This window comes from Anguilla anguilla, chromosome 5, assembly GCF_013347855.1.
Source record: "Anguilla anguilla isolate fAngAng1 chromosome 5, fAngAng1.pri, whole genome shotgun sequence".
Classification (NCBI taxonomy): domain Eukaryota; kingdom Metazoa; phylum Chordata; class Actinopteri; order Anguilliformes; family Anguillidae; genus Anguilla; species Anguilla anguilla.
The window spans coordinates 15,076,650-15,093,054 of NC_049205.1; the positions used below are offsets into that span (position 1 = coordinate 15,076,650).

Below are 16,405 nucleotides of genomic sequence, written 5' to 3' on the forward strand. Positions count from 1 at the left end.
CTCCAAGCCAGATGTCCCGTTCTTGCGGACGATACAGGTCTGTGTTGCGCGCACATAGACATAGACGCGTCAAAAATGCTCATGCTGGTGACAGTCAACTATCTTAGTTCTAGCATCTCTTGCTAGTTGTCGCCCTTTGAAGCATTTTTCCCCAAAGGAAGATGGCGGTGCAGGAATCAGCTGCTCAACTCTCCATGGCACTGAAAGTCCAAGAGTATCCAACTTTAAAGGTGTGATTTTTGTTTTTAAATATAGGAAATTGTCTTACTAGCCCGCGAAGCAATAATTAAGCCACAGAAGTGTCAGAATACGGATGAAACCGATTGATTATGTTTGTGGACAAATGCTCGCTGTCTTGGTGCGGGGAAAACATTAGCTGGCTAGAACGAATCAGCTACACAGGCAGACTTGTTTTGATCAAGATTAGCTGTCTACTAGCCAGTAAACGATAATCAATCCAGCACACGAGGAAGTTAATCTAGTTATATTGCGAGCTACTTATTAATTACAACGAGTGACTGCATTATAGCTTGTTTTATAGCATGCATTCACATCATTTCTGGTTGATCGTTTGTCGAGCAAATGGCACTTGCTCGACGCTGGCTGGCCACCCTGTTTGCGTGCTTGGTTTCTTTATGGCTTGCGTTTTAACCTGTTAACACACTTACTTAATAGTACATATCGAGAAATGTGCTGCTGTCGACATTGTCCTGCTTAACATTTTCGCCAGGCGTTCGTTAGTTAAATCAGAGTGGTGTCGGTTGATGTTTGATGGATAGCTAGATAACGATGAATTTATGCTTAACGTAATTTTGGCTAAGAATAGTTTACGAATCTTCATCGAAAACAAGCAAAGATCGTTTGTCAGCAAGTTGGCGTCGTGATAGCTAGCCAGCTATGGTATAGGAGCTATTTGCTGTGCTTGCCTTGGCAAACTGGCCTGGATGCAGATGCAATTCGACCTTAGCTAGCTACTGCTGTTTCATAACTCCAGTAAGCGGCTAGCCTTGCTTTAGATATTGTAATTGCCTGTTCTAGTTGACTGTATGCCTCTTTAACTACGCACGATGCAATGGCCGAGTTTGTTCAGATACAAATATACATTTCAGTATATTTGTATCTGAACAAATACGTTTTAAACGCACAGAAATGCCTAGTTACTCATTCACACAAAGCACAAAGTCGTTAATTAAAACTCGTAAAATCTAGGCCTGAAAATATTGATCTCAAAATGAGGGCACGTTACAACGAACAATATTGGCTGTCTTAGCTCATACAAATTAGACTAGCTTTATTCCAAAGCAATGATACCCAATGTATCCTAAATTATTTTATTTAATTTGGCCCTTTGTTTTGCCGTACAAGCACACTAATTCGTTTTCAGTGCAATAAATCGGTCAAATTCCGTTTCTTGTCGGACCCAATTAATCTGATAACGATACCGAGGACCCAGTGACAGTGCATTGGTCGGTTTTTGTGCAGGTATTCCTGCTATCTGTGAAATTTGTTTTACCCAACCAGCACACTGAGCCTTTTTGAAGTTTGATTGTACCACAGCTGCTTGATAAGAGAGAAATGGGTCAACTCAAGGCCACGCAAAGAGCAAACACAGCTGAGAGTGGAAAAATCAACACTGAACCCTGTCTCTCTTTTGGCTCCCACTGCAAAATGCATGCAGTGAGAAGTTGGAGTGTGTGGGCATTGATGTCATAGAGTTCTCTGCCAGACTGACTGGAACATGTCAGCTCGGGTGTTGGTCTGAGAGGGACAGGGCCTCTGCAGTTTGGGGTTCCTTCTTGGTATGGTGTCTGTTACCATCTTGGCCTTGTGTAAGATGGACAGCCACATGGAGGAGAATTGTAGGCATAAGCAAAAAGATACTGGTGTGCATATGTGGCTGAATTCTTCTGTTTTATTATTGTCAGGTTACCCCCACACATTCAAGGTTTTTATTTACCTGTGAATGGGATGTTGGATGAATTAATAAATCAGAGCAATGTGTGGTGTCTTGTACGGTTCAGGCTTATTAAATGCTTAATGTTACATTTTCTGGGTTGAAACTTGAACTGCAGCTTTAAATGATTGCACCTGCCATTACAGTGTGTTTGTGTACGCACATTTTAGAAATGTCGTATTTGGAGAAGGGTGAGATTTGCGTAACCTTTCCATGATTAGAAGAAAGCTGCTCAATCAATAATGACAATCTAGCGATCCATAAACATCACACACAGCCATGTTCTAGTTGGGATGAACTGTAAACAATTATGTCTCCTTTATCCTGTTGTATGCTTATTGTAAATGCCACAAAGCATGATAGGAGATGAGTTCAGAGGATCTCTAGCCTCTAGCCATCTCTAGTCGGGTGCCGCTAATGGCACTGTTAAACTGCTAAGCTGTGTTTACAAGGGTTTTTAATGCCTGCTCTAAGAAGGATTAACTGGACCTTGGTCTGATGGAGCAGTGGGTGTGAACAGTGCTGTACCGAAAAGCACAGAGGTAGATTTGATGCTTTTAATTTATTCAAATGAGGTTCTGAGGTAGTCTCCGCATTACAGTAAGCATGCGTGTCCGCAGGTGCCCTACGAGACGCTGAACAAGCGCTTCCGGGCCGCGCAGAAGAACATCGACCGCGAGACGAGTCATGTGACCATGGCTGTGGCGGAGTTGGAGAAAACCTTGAGCAGCTTCCCGGTGGTGGACTCAGTGGTGTCCCTGTTGGATGGCGTGGTGGAGAAGCTCAGCGCTCTCAAGAGGAAGGTGAGCTGGAAAGAGGCCCAAAGCATGAAGTAAAACTCCCCAGGAAACACTTCCTGTTGAAGCTCTGCATTTTTTGACATGGCTTCAAGGTCGTTCCTTGTGGGAGCGTCTTTCATGGTATTTGTTGTGGGTGCCTCATCCCAGGAGTGTTCCCTATGTGTTTTTTCTCATATAAGTGTTCCCTGTGGGTGGGTCCTTACTTCCTATAAGTGTGTGAGTATGTACTGTTCACAGTGTTCCCAGTCGGCAGTAGGGTTGGGCGATATGTCAAAATTTTCCTATCGGCCACGTCCCCCCTGTAGTTGGTGATCGCAAATCTATTCATCCTGCAGGGCGGGGGGAGGCGGCTTCTCAGTGGTGTGGCTCCACATTGTGGCCTACTTTTGACATTTATTTTATCTTTTAAAAAAAATTAATCTGGCATTTCTGATCTCACCCAAATTTGGAATGTTGAATATGTGAAGTATTTACAAACATGCGGCTCCTGCTGCCAGCTCGGGAGTGTGTACACAGATCACAGTTCTCCTCCTAAACATGCCCTATCAGCCAGCTGCTTCTTTTCACTCACTGCTGCAAGCCGTAAGTGGGGCATTTTTTTCATTGTGTGATACTTTATGTGGGAAAAAAAATACACCAGCGATGGTTTCAGCCTACTGACGATTCCTGATATATTCATGCAATCGCCCAACCGTAGTGAGCAGGGCTTTGCAGGAGTGTTCCATGTGGGCAGGGCTTTGCAGGAGTGTTCCATGTGGGCAGGGCCTCGCAGCATTGTTCCTTGTGGGCAGGGCCTTGCAGGGAGTGTTCCATGTGGGCAGGGCCTTGCAGGGAGTGCTCCATGTGGGCTGGGCTTTGCAGGGAGTGTTCCATGTGGGCAGGGCTTTGCAGCAGTGTTCCATTTGGGCACATCCTTGTGTAAGTCTTCCCAGGGGGGGCTTGTCCTCACAGCAGTGTTCCCTGTGGCCGCCCTGTTCAGGCGGCCGAGTCGATTCAGGCGGAGGACGAGAGCGCCAAGCTGTGCAAGCGGCGCATCGAGCACCTGAAGGAGCACAGCGGCGACCAGCCGGCGGCAGCCGGCGCCTGGAAGCGGAAGCGCATGGACCGCATGATGGTGGAGCACCTGCTGCGCTGCGGCTACTACAACACCGCCGTCAAGCTGGCGCGGCAGAGCGGCATCGAGGTGGGGGGGGGGGGGGGGGGGGGGGGGGAAATATCCCACTATTCAGAGCCCAGCGTGGTGCTGTAATTCAGGGCTTCCCAGACTCGGTCCTGGAGACCATAGATTTCATAATAACTATAGTTGCCACCTCAGAATTGTAATAAACATGTCTTATAGACTTTTAACGCCTAATGGTTTGCCCATATAAGGCTGCATTATGTCACAAATGGCTATGCATGCCTTGAAGAATAAATGCTCCATATCCACATCCCAGTCAATCGGATCAATGCAAGATGTAATTTTCTGTGATGTTCTGCATGGTAAATGATTCCTGTAGAATCCCTTTTGAACTGATTAAATGCATGTTGAATAAAATGGGAAAGTTGGCTTAGCAGGCACATAGACTTCACTTCAGCACTTTGTGCAAGAGCAAAGAGACACTCACTTTATACAGGATCAGTGTGTTGTCTGAAGAGATAAGCAATCGTGCATTGTGTTTAAATAAGCTTAAGGCTAAAATTATTGAGACTACCTATTTTCAGCAACCTTAACTGACTAAGAGATTTGCTGTTAAAGAAAACGTGCAGATGCACTGGGTGCACACAACTAAGTTTGCTGACCCCTGCTCTAGTTTTTACTGCGAGGTTCCTGTAAGATCAGAGGAGAGGAACTACGCTAGTGAACGAATGCCTGATCACAGGGAAAGCATCTCTGTCGTCAGAACTGCTTTGTCTCTGGCCGTGGTTCCGCTGCGGCTTGCCTGAGCCTGTTTGAACCTGCCACGAGAATGTCGGGTTTAAATCCCGGCTGGAGCACTTGAGCGCTCGAATTTAAAGACCCATTCCAGCGATTATCTTTTTAAAAAATTTAAATCACTGGATTTATACTGGTTACTTTTACCACTTCATTGCTTAAGTTAGGGGACAAGGCTGCTTTATGTTCTTAAAGCCAAAGAACGAGAAGAACCTGCTGCATCCCTAGACCTGGGATTGTAAATTTCTGTTCTGTGGTATAGATATACAGATGCAGTCCACCAAAGGGGGCACGTTCCTAAAATACAATATAAACATTGCCTCACTGCTACGAGTATGAGATATATAGCCTGAGTGTATTTAGTGTGCGGGTCCCACAAAGGTTATTAGCCGGCTGTTTGTAGCGACCAGTGTGGCACAGGCAGCAGTGTAGCGTAGTGATTAGGGAATGGGGACTGTAACTCATAGAGTTTATGGGTCCAGGTCCCAGGTGAGGTGCAGCTGTTGTATGCTTAAGCAAAGTACTTAACCTCAATTGCTTTCGTAAATATACTGCGGTCTAAATTGATTGTTTTTAAAACGAACCAAAAAAAGAACAAATGTGAGCTGTGTAAAATTAGAGCATCTGCTAAATGCCTGTATATAGTATATTGGGTGTTGGTGTCGTTAGCTTCCTCTACTATAGCTGCTTGTTCCTGTGTCATGGCCCCCTTAACTTTACTGCTACTGGCCTGCCCTGTGTTCCTTAGGACCTGGTCAACATTGAGATGTTCCTCACTGCCAAAGAGGTGGAGGAGTCTCTGGAGCGACAGGAAACTGCTACTTGCCTTGCCTGGTGCCATGACAACAAGTCCCGCCTCCGCAAAATGAAGGTATAAGCCCTAACCCCGTGTCTGAGTGACAGGGAACATTGCATGACGATCACACGTTATAGTCCACAACGCTATGGGCCCTCTCAGCCTTCTGAATTTGTGTAGGCCTTGGGTAGTTCAGTCGTTGTAACATTACTCAATTATTTGCATAATAATAGGAGTAGTTAGAATAGATAATATTTATTTACCACACATTACTTGGCCGACTATCCAAGATTACCAAGGGGATTTCAGTTGATATGGTACTCTTTTATCTGTGTGAGGAAGGGAGCGTGCAGTCTCACGTGGTCTATTTCTCTGTGTGTATTCACTTATGTGTTTAGTTGCATATTTATGTGCTCCTCTTTCAGAGCTGTCTGGAGTTCAGTCTGCGTATTCAGGAGTTCATTGAGCTCATCCGGCAGAACAAGCGGATGGACGGCGTCAGGTAGGGGGCGCTATACCCCAGCTCAGCTTCTCCCCCAACACTCCCTTTACCAGGCAGCACACTCTCAGGGGCTGTCGGCACTATGGAAGAATGCTCTCCACACATGCCTAAAGGAAATTGTGTATTTTTGACAGTCATTGTGCTCTGGAAGCGGATGGATTTGTCAGATGAGCAATAATCACTCGCGTAATTGGCTTTCACAAACCTGCCACAGCTATTTCTCTGTTTTCTGAGTGGTTTAGGAAAAGCACATTCATTTCAGTAGTTTTAGCATATGGGAGATGTAAACAAGTCTGGGAAAAGAACATGATTAATAGAGCTGCTCTCAGAGCACTGACCCCTACAAATGTCCGAATGTGTCCTCGTAAGCAGATAAGTATAGCTTTCCTTGCACTTGTTTTAAATATAGTGGCTTGGCTATTTTTGTTTAAATTGCCAGTTGCAGCACTAATAATTACGTTATTTGATGACAGGGATTTAGCTCACGCTCCAGCTACCTTCAACAACACTGCAGGGGGAAAAAAAGACATTTGTTGCTAAGTAACGTCCTTTATTAATTTTTTTTTTTAAACATCTCAGGCATGCTCGGAAGCACTTTAGCCAAGCGGAGGGCGGGCAGTTGGATGAGGTGCGGCAGGCGATGGGGATGTTAGCGTTCCCTTCAGACACTCACATCTCCCCCTACAAGGTAACAGTGCTGTATTCACTGATGTTCTCCACTTCTGTACGTCGCTCTGGATAACTGAATAGCATGTAATGTAATTAGCTATAGGCTAATTTGTTTTCTGCAGTCCCCTGGCAAGTACTTGCAACAGCCGCCCAACAGTAGAAGCATAACAGGGCAGAAGACGGTCAATTCATGCAGCACCAAATAAAAATACTGTTACGAATGGCAATAAATATTCTGTTGTACGGTCCTTGCATATTTACCTTTGTATGTAAATATTTACAAAGCCTGAGTGAGCCTGAAAAGGATCTTTATCTTCAAAATCACCAGTTTCTGGCTACTAGGCTGACTCAGCTGTAGGAATAGTTCTAGAAACTCTTGCATTTGTTATGAAAGGGGTATGAGTTAACTGAGAAGAGCAGCCTGCTGATCTGGTATGTCCCTGTTCTGGTAGGACCTCCTGGACCCGGCGCGGTGGAAGATGCTGATCCAGCAGTTTAGGTACGACAACTACAGGCTGCACCAGCTGGGGAACAACTCGGTCTTCACCATCACGCTCCAGGCTGGGCTGTCCGCTATAAAAACCCCGTATCCTCACAACAGTTGCTGCGCACATGCTTCTATTGAGCGTTTCACCAGTCAACGCACCTGAGACACATCCGTGTTACCCCGGTCTTAAACTGCCTTTTTTAAAACTAAACATCCTGTTTGTTTTATAATGCGTAATTTGTTGAATTTTCGTGTCTTTTTGTGCTTTGAGGCTGAGGTGACATGCGTATCTTCAAGGGAAAAATGAGTCCCCCTTTCAATACAGGCTACAGGAGCTGAGAATAGTGGTGCTGTATCAATTACTTCTTATAGTTTCTGTCACAAATGCTTTAATTTTGACAGCTGTAGGCTGTGTAGAATGCTACCAATTAAGTGTGCTCACTGTAGTCTCATTCCCAACTGCATATGTGGTACAGAGGGGCTTCACCAGTGAATGTATGTAACTATCCCCTGTGTGGAGTGCCTGCCCATGAATTCACGGGGCATCATCAAAAATGATTGCCTTCTGCTGATGCTAACAAATTGGCTGTTTCTCTAGCGTGCGTTTAAGACCCACTGCCAAAAGTCTTTGGTGGCTGGTGTTTGCTGCCAGAGCATCCACAAGTTTATTTTCAAAGGGATGCGTGCTCACCCTGCAATTTAGGAAATTGGCCTAATTTTACAGGATCGTTACTAAAGCAGTGATCAAATTTAATAATTGAAAATTGAAAATAATTTATCAGTGAAACATATCTGAGCAGGACGGCCAGTCCCTATGCCCATGCCCCTTAACCAAACTGCTTCCAGCCAATGCTACAAGGAGGATGGCACTTCCAAGAATGCAGACTGTCCCGTGTGCAGCAAGTCACTGAACAAGCTGGCCCAGCCCCTGCCCATGGCCCACTGCGCCAATTCCCGACTGGTCTGCAAGATCTCGGGAGAGGTGATGAACGAGAACAACCCGCCCATGATGCTGCCCAACGGCTACGTGTACGGGTACAATGTGAGTAATGCAAAACGTTGCACTATGAGCCGAATGCCGTCTGCTGTGTGTGCAGTAATGGGAATCTGTGTCCCACACGGATCCATGCTGGGACCCCTGCTTTCTCTGACCCCTGACTTAAGTAAAATGCTCAATCTCAGTTGATCACTTCAGACTGTTATATACTGTCATTAAATGCAAAAATTGCATAAGATATCATAGATAACATTTTTGTGGAACCATCTCACTTATATCTATCTTGTACCTTAAGATATGTACACAAAAAAAGTTTATTTTACATTTTCTTACCATTTTACAAATATTAAACGGTTAAGTCATTTAAGCACATTTGTCTGTTATGAGTGTGCAGAATGGCAGCTGGTCTCTGTTCTGCTCTTTCTGGTGACAGTGCGTTTCTGCTCCCCAGTCTCTGCTCTCCATCCGTCAAGACGACAAGATAACCTGTCCCAGAACCAAAGAGGTGTTCAGCTTCTCCCAGGCCGAGAAGGTGTACATCATGTGAGGCCGGAGGTGTGTGGGGAGGCGCGGCCCAGAGTTTGATGGCCAGCTAACCCGAGGCCTCGAGAGCTGTACACCGATGCCGTTATTCCCTGTGACCAAATCCCAACACGCACACGCCTCCGCCCTACTTACCCTCTGCCCACCTCCACCTTTCTCCCTTTGAAAATGGTCCACCTCCAGCCTGTCCCTCTGAGAATGCCCACTTTCACCACTATCCCTCTAAAAATACCCCAAAACTCCATTCTATCCTTCTGCTCATACCCTACCTCTTTGCAGTTACCACAACCTTTACCTTCTCCTTCTGCAAATGCCCCCAAAACCCTACCCTGTTCCTTCTGCTGACAAGCCAAACTTCACCCTTCTCCTGCTGCAACACCCCACCCACCGCTCTGCATTTACCCTCAGTGCCACCATCTTTCACAGTAAGTGCCCATTGTCTGGTTTCAAAGTGTAAAATGGGCTATACCCCGCTTATACCTACCTCCCGGTGCAACTACCCCACTTCCATCCATAGTTGCTATAATGACAAATAAGACCTGGAAGATGGAGACATGGAGCAAGTGGAAACTGTGGGGATTTTGATTGACACACTGAACGTTGGTTCATATAGCATAAAGTGGTGGCACTGAAGCACAGTAATCATTGTGCTACATGTGACAGGGCTCTGATTTCGCATTTCAGAGCAATTTTGCCTTTTTAATCTTGAAGTAGGTCAGTCCCTCTACAGTCTGACCTCTTTGGTGTTGACCAACAACACTGTTTTTTTATAAGACGTATACATAGCACAAGACAAACGGACTGAAACGAGTGGAGTGATTTTTCTTTTGTTTATTTCCCTAAAAGTTCCATAAAATGGAATTACTTAATGATGCTCGAGCTGGACACTGCTGTTGCACACACCATACCTCTCTTTAACTCTCTCTCACTCCTTTACTCCCTCCTAATCTTTCTCCCCCTTCCCTTCCTCCCTCCCTCCTTCTCCTTCTCTTTCTATCTGAGGAGGCTACCTGTTCCTCAATTGCAAAGGTACTTTGAGGTGTTTGAACTGTAGGATATTTAGAAACTACCTATGCATGTTTATATTGTCAAGCTAGGAGAAAGGTTGTTCGTGTAAAATGACTTATAACAGTTTTTTTTGTTTGTTTAATAAAAAAAATCTGTCTTTGAGATTTGTGTGTGGTTTTCCAATAATTGATACCTTTGTTTGAGCAGGTGTGGACTGAGTACAATGCATTAGTGTAGCAATGTACAAATGATAATCATGCCCATTGTGGGCTTTGTTTACAATCAAAAATATTGCATATGTGCTTGTTAATTGCTTTGTTGGCACAAGACAGTTCTCACAGGCCTGATCAGATCTTTAAGGACCACTTCCCAAAGCTATATCCATACTATTAATGTCAAAGTACACTCAAAGGAGACCACTCTTAATGGTGAGAATTTTGTCCAAAGATATGGAACTCACTCACAGGTTTGTGCAGGAAAGGGCTTTTTATTCAAAGGTATTTCCAAGCTATGATAATCGAAAAATTATTCATTGTATTTAAATTTATAAACTATCATTTCACGGTGTTTCAAATGCACTTGTGTGGCATTATCCAAGAGTTGTTTTTGTGGGAAACCAAGGCCTCGCATCTCATTTTTAGTAATGGCTGAAATGAAGTCTAACCGATATGTTGAGGGAATTGGGGACTGTTAGAGGTTTATGGTTCAGGTGAGGGGACTGGTGTTGTGTTTTTGTACAGTTTTTTTGCTCAGTCAGAATTGCTTCACAGAGTCTCCTAGAAACTAGACTAGGTAGGCTAAAACCATCCCAGTACTCAGGAATTAGGCACTGAACTAGGTGGGTGCAGTATCACTGAAACCCCCAAATGAAATGACATTACAATAAAAGAGTGGAGTAAATGATAATCTACAAACTGCCTGTATTGAGTCGGCCGTATCTTAATATAGACCACCAACAGATGGCAACATAACTTGCATAATCTCCCTGCTGCATTCTGTTAAAATGTATGCTGCATTAAGCACAATATAACATATGTAGGCCTCTATTTAATCAACATTTGTCCTTAATTGAAGCCAACCGTGGCATTACACTTCACAAACTCAGTTTGGCTGGCTAGTTTTAGTGTTCGCTGAATTTAATTGCTGAAGAAAACAAAAGAATGTTGATTGAATACAGGCCATGATCTTGATGAATTCAGCACAAATGTAATTACAGTATTGATAAAGTATACAAATAACTACACAAAGTGAAAACACGATTGTGATACAGAACAGAGTGAATGGAATTAACATGGAAGTGTGGTAGAACCTGAAAAGTAATGATAAAGCATGTAAAGAAATGCTTTACAGCAATTTTATGTCCGTTTACATATGCATATGGATTGTGCTCTTAAAGTGCAACCACGTAGGACTGAGTGGGAAGAATTTGTTTTTTTGAACAGTTTTTAAAAACCATAATTTGCTTGTGATCCAAATTCCCACAACAATAGGTCCTACATCTAGCTGTCTACTCATCTCCCAGATCTGATTGGTTGCACAATCTGTTGCTTTCCCAGCCCGCATTGATCACTGTGAAATATTGAGTTTTCAGTTGATCTACCTGATTCGATAACTGAAAAATAAAATAAATTGGACATTTTCCAGGGAGAGTAAAAAGAAATCAGGAAAACCCTAGTTGAAAATTATTCCCTGACCCCATTTACTAATAATATTAATACCAGCACTAATAAAACAAGCATGGCATAAATCTCGGGGGATTAATGCAAGCAGAGCGAGATAGTTAAGTTTATAGTTCTTCCTAGTATTGGTTCCTCCCGTGAGCTGGATTCATTTATTGAGGCTACTATTCGGAGGGCACTCATCATTGGGATTGGCCTGTTTTATAGGTTTTCATTTGCACTTCAGACTGAAACGTGACCCTTCAGACACAAGATCCGGCTGAGTCGTAAAATGACCTCTATGAAGGGTTATCAGAGGTCAGCTGCAGCTGGCTGGATCGGGGCTGTTGTCTTGAGTGCTGTGGCAAATTGTCATTGATTGACGGCTTTCCCTCGGGGGGGTCACAGCTTCAGACCTCAGACTCTGAAGGGGGTGGCTGGGGGGAGATCCTCTGCCTGTTGAAAGCAGATAGTGCTGGAAGCTCAAAGACTTCCAGAGGGGAACTGGGGGTAAAATTTGACAAACGGCTAACAATATTACATTAAACCTCCCCTCCCCCATCCCTCCTGCACAAAAAAGACCCATCACACAGCTGTGCCATGACATCATCATTCGGTCTAGAAACAGCTCTTTCCTAATGGCCAATGAATGGAGGACAAGCTCTTAGGAGCTTCTGGGTAAAATATGGACTTACCCATGCTTTTTTCCCTGTTAAATCACATTCTCCATAGCCTGTGGGGTGCATCAAAATTTTGTATCGCATGAATGTTTTTCCCCCCAGGTTCATTAAAATCCATTAGATAGTTTTTTAAAAGTTATAACTTGACACAAACTATGTTTGTGGTTGTTAGAGAAGAGGATATTCTAAAATTGTCCCAAGAAAATTGTCCCACCATCCTGCAGACTGGTGCGCACATTCTGAAAATAACCTTTGTATGGTATGCCATTTTGACAAACTGTTGCAATGCACTGTTATGGCACAGTTCAAGTGAGAATGCTCTGATGTGAATTTCCCTGTTTTTTTTATACTACAACTGGACAGTGCAGCCTTGTGTTTGTGTGTTGTAGTGTGTATGCAATTTGTCTCAAATATTCATTTGTGAGGGAAAGAATATTTAATCGGTGATTATTTCTTATTTTTCAGATTTGCCGTATGGACTGTTTATGTGGACAAATGTTATGCTAAGACAAGCTTTTCTTTTTGTAATCAACTTTAAATATATAAATCGTCTTTGAGTGCTCATGGAGATGGTCCCTTTCATTTCTCAGTGTGCTATTTTGACCCTTCCTGCATCCTGCTCCTTTTAGTTAAGGTCATCACACCATAGAAAGGCTGCGGAAGGTTCTACTTTTCAATGTTGCCATTTTGATCATACACACTTTTGGATGAGTTTTAAGGCCATAATTACTTTTGACTGAAATAAGCATTTGGCTTTTTTCATCCTAATGAATGCAGTACCTTTTGCACAACTGATTCTAATATTACTTACTTTCAGTTGCTCTCAGCAATAGGTGATCTTAATACAGCCAAATTGAATGTAGTGTATTTCTTTAAGTGTGCTTGAAGATATAGAGCTATGTCGTCGCCAGTGTATATAGCTTAAATAAAAGATACAAAAATACAAACAAAGATAAATAAAAATATACTTTTCCTATTGACCATTTTCTGCAACTCAGTATGATATTTAGCATGCTGGAATAATTTTATATAGGCACAGATGATAAACTGATCTAAACAGGTGAAACGGCAGCTGCTGTATGGCATTAACGCAGCTGCTTTCTGTAGGGGACTCATCAGACAAACGTGATAAAATAGGAGTTTATGGTTAACCATGTTGAAGAAGCGCCATTTGGTGCATAAATATAGGCCTACGGTTCCGAATTTAAACGTTGGTACGTTTTATGTTTTATATTTGCCTACATCGGTACAATCTGATGAAGTTCTGGAGAAACACGCTACTTATTTTAGGCTAAAAGTTCAGGTATATAACAGATCAAGTTTATTATTAATTTCTTTGATGTTTATTGTCTGAAAAGGATAATGAGATAACAATAAGCTCATACATTTCAATATATCGGCTTGTTGTATGCAGCATAACTAATCCTCTAAAAAGACAAAGGAAAATTATAACTGAGATGGTTTCAGCAGCCCTATTTAAAACCTTGTTTCTCATTTGAATGTAATGTGTTTCCTCTCTACTTGTATTCCTGCAATGCATGATCTACCTAGTAACATGTATAAATAATGCTGGGTTTAATCATAATTAGCAGCATGAAACATTTTAGAATGTAAATCGACGGAAGCAGGATTATCTTTCATTTGAAATGCGAATACAAAAAAAACTAACTACTTGGAATAGTGGTTCCAAGACTATTCTCAATTTAGACTCGGCTTCGGTGGTCTCTTTTCGTGCAGTTCCTTCTCATCACGCTTTAAGACTCGCACTGTTTTCCCAGATTTCACATTCACGTGCAGCCTGCTTTTGCCTCACTCAGACATTCTGTCGCCAGGCGTGTGACGTAACCTGCGCTAGGAGCTCCCACTACGAATGGTTTTCCTCCGCTGTCAGGGCAGACTTGAGAATAATCTAGTTCCATCTGAATCGTTCAATATTTTTGTTCATTACATTAGCTACAATCCCGTCCTTACATTTATGTACAAACAAAATGATCACACAATGTACAGACACACATGTTACGTATCCCACAAAGTATGAGGACTATGTGCGACTTTATAGGCTACTCTCACTCAAAAGTTGATGGGTGGCTGATGAATTCTATTTCCAGTTTTGGTGGATATAGCCCATACACTCTAGCTGTAGTGCACATGTAGATGTTAATTCTGATTTTATACAGAGCTGCTGGACTAATTAATACGGATTAATTTAAGTGATTGTGTTTTATGAATGTTCACATGCAAGACGAGAGTTAAACATTTTTTTAAATTTCTCTGTTTATATATATATATATATATATATATATATATATATATATTTTTTTTTTTTAATTGCATGAACACCTATTTTAAACTATTAGTATGAAATGCGCCAGTTTGATTCATTAATGAGTCTTTGTTCTGGCGCGACAGAGGTAACCTGCGGTTAGCTTTTTTGTCCAGCCCCAATAAAGTAATCACCATGCTTGACATAGGTTGATCGTGATAACGCATTTGAAAATTAACAGACTACTGTATGAGCAAGACATTGCACTGGTAAAATTATGAGATAAATTATTTAATCAAGTAGAAAATACTTTTTTTAAAGAAGTAAAAACGTGTTGATAATTAAGTTATATTTCATGGTCCGGGCGCATTGTCTATTTGTTTTAGAAAGTAACTACCAGCTAGAGTTAAGAATGACAGAATTAGCCGTTACACATGAACCACATGCATGTGTTGCCTCCCTTTAAATACTTCTGACTTTTAAAAATTTCAAAATGCTAATTGTTGCACAGAAAATGACAATAAAGGGGTAACTGCAACAAAACTTTTACAGTCTTTTTTCATATCCTCCCAAAAAGACACACCTTTTACACATCTACTTCCTATGCCAATGCGATGACAGGCAACACGAAAAATTGCAAAACACATGCATAAATATGAACCAATCACATATACAATACGAGTATGTTTTATTTTTGTAATTGACAAAGGCTTTTGATAACTGATTTTCCACAGTACACATAATGAACATTGACTAAATATTCTGGAACAGCACCTCAACAAAATATGCCAAACAGCTGATACTGTCTGCAAATCAGGCTTCTACATCTGACATATAGTTGTGTGTTTGCACTTTTTTTTTTTTTGCCCTTGCCTTACATATCAGATTTGTGCATTTGGACAAATACTGCATTTCTCCTCTGGTTGCTGCACTCCATGTTCCATCTGACCTGATAACCAACTCTATGAAAGAGTAACTACGACTCCTGCAAGCTTCTTATGGGATATTAATTATTGGTAGAATGTTGGTGACAGAAGATGCATGATGGAGTGTTTACATTGAGATCAGATAGAATCAGACGCAGACTTCCTCCAGATATGATTTGAATCAAATTAGCACAAATCCAATCCATATTCAATTCCATCAAATGCAACATATCTGATTTGTCATGAAAACAGATATGTGCTGCTTAGAAAGACAATTATGAGCAAGAGGCTCTGATGGAACTTTCATAAAACAGTCTGGGGGAGACTTATGGTAGAACTGAACATTCCAAAGGTGCGTGCTACCGGAACATTCTGGTAGAAAATGTTAACTGAACTATTTAAATTTTTGTTGGCCAAAGTATGACACGTGAAACTCCATAAATAACTCGCTTCTGCAAGAGAATTGAAACATTCTGCCCTCCACCCACACATTTTCCTCTTTAAAAATGTCAGAGCAACCAATTTGTCACCTGAACAGAACTGAGTTTAAATTAATACCATCAAAACAAAGTCTGTTGACTCAGTGTTAAAAAGCTGTTCTTTGGGCAGGACCGAAGCAACACTACAGACAAAGAGCAACAGTATTCACATCTGATATCATGTCTGCGCTGACCCAATCTAAGCAATCAAACAGATGCACAAACACAACTAAAGTACTGGTAATATCCATTTGATTAAATCCTGCTGATGGAAGAGGGCATCAGAAAGTCCCAGATGGGTAGCTATACACCATTTGTTTTCAGTGACTCAAAGGTGTGGAAAAAATCAAATCATTTTCCAGTGAAGATCAACACCTTTTGGATTTATGAAAATATGTAGTTTAGAATGAGACTGTCTCATAGAAAAAGCATTTTCCAGTATACTGAGGCTTTTGTCATAATTGAATAATCAAAGCTTGATAAGCCCCCTTAGATAGATTTATTATTTTATGATATGGCTCAAAATACCAAACACAGACAGCATATGCGGTGTCACGGCAAGCTAAGACTTTGCTCCAAAAAAAAAAAAAAGCATAACATTTATGCTCATGCACTTTGTTGCTGCAAATATTTGGTCAGATGTGGACTCAGAGGAAGTAGTCATTATTTCCTCAAGTTCTGATTAATCACTTATACTGCAAGTAGTATCAGTACCAGATGTGTCAGAT

At 42.0% G+C, this 16,405-nt stretch overlaps 1 protein-coding gene across 1 annotated transcript; it reads left to right on the forward strand.

The window, feature by feature from the left end:
* LOC118228339 (E3 ubiquitin-protein transferase MAEA-like) lies at positions 1 to 9,833 on the forward strand. Its single transcript, XM_035419795.1, has 9 exons — positions 1 to 230; positions 2,575 to 2,757; positions 3,734 to 3,937; positions 5,418 to 5,540; positions 5,891 to 5,967; positions 6,547 to 6,655; positions 7,089 to 7,222; positions 7,970 to 8,165; positions 8,572 to 9,833. The coding sequence occupies exons 1-9, from the start codon at positions 162 to 164 to the stop codon at positions 8,665 to 8,667; spliced, it is 1,191 nt and encodes a 396-aa protein (XP_035275686.1). The 5' UTR covers positions 1 to 161; the 3' UTR covers positions 8,668 to 9,833.
* The last annotated feature ends 6,572 nt before the right edge of the window (positions 9,834 to 16,405 follow it).

What these genes read in the sequence shown, in the direction of transcription:
- LOC118228339 (XM_035419795.1), top strand. Translation starts at nt 162, where the DNA reads ATGGCGGTGCAGGAATCAGCTGCTCAACTCTCCATGGCACTGAAAGTC. An exon ending in AAGCGGATGGACGGCGTCAG is followed by an intron (nt 5,968 to 6,546) that starts GTAGGGGGCGCT and finishes TAAACATCTCAG; the next exon opens with GCATGCTCGGAAGCACTTTA. An exon ending in GCTACGTGTACGGGTACAAT is followed by an intron (nt 8,166 to 8,571) that starts GTGAGTAATGCA and finishes TCTGCTCCCCAG; the next exon opens with TCTCTGCTCTCCATCCGTCA.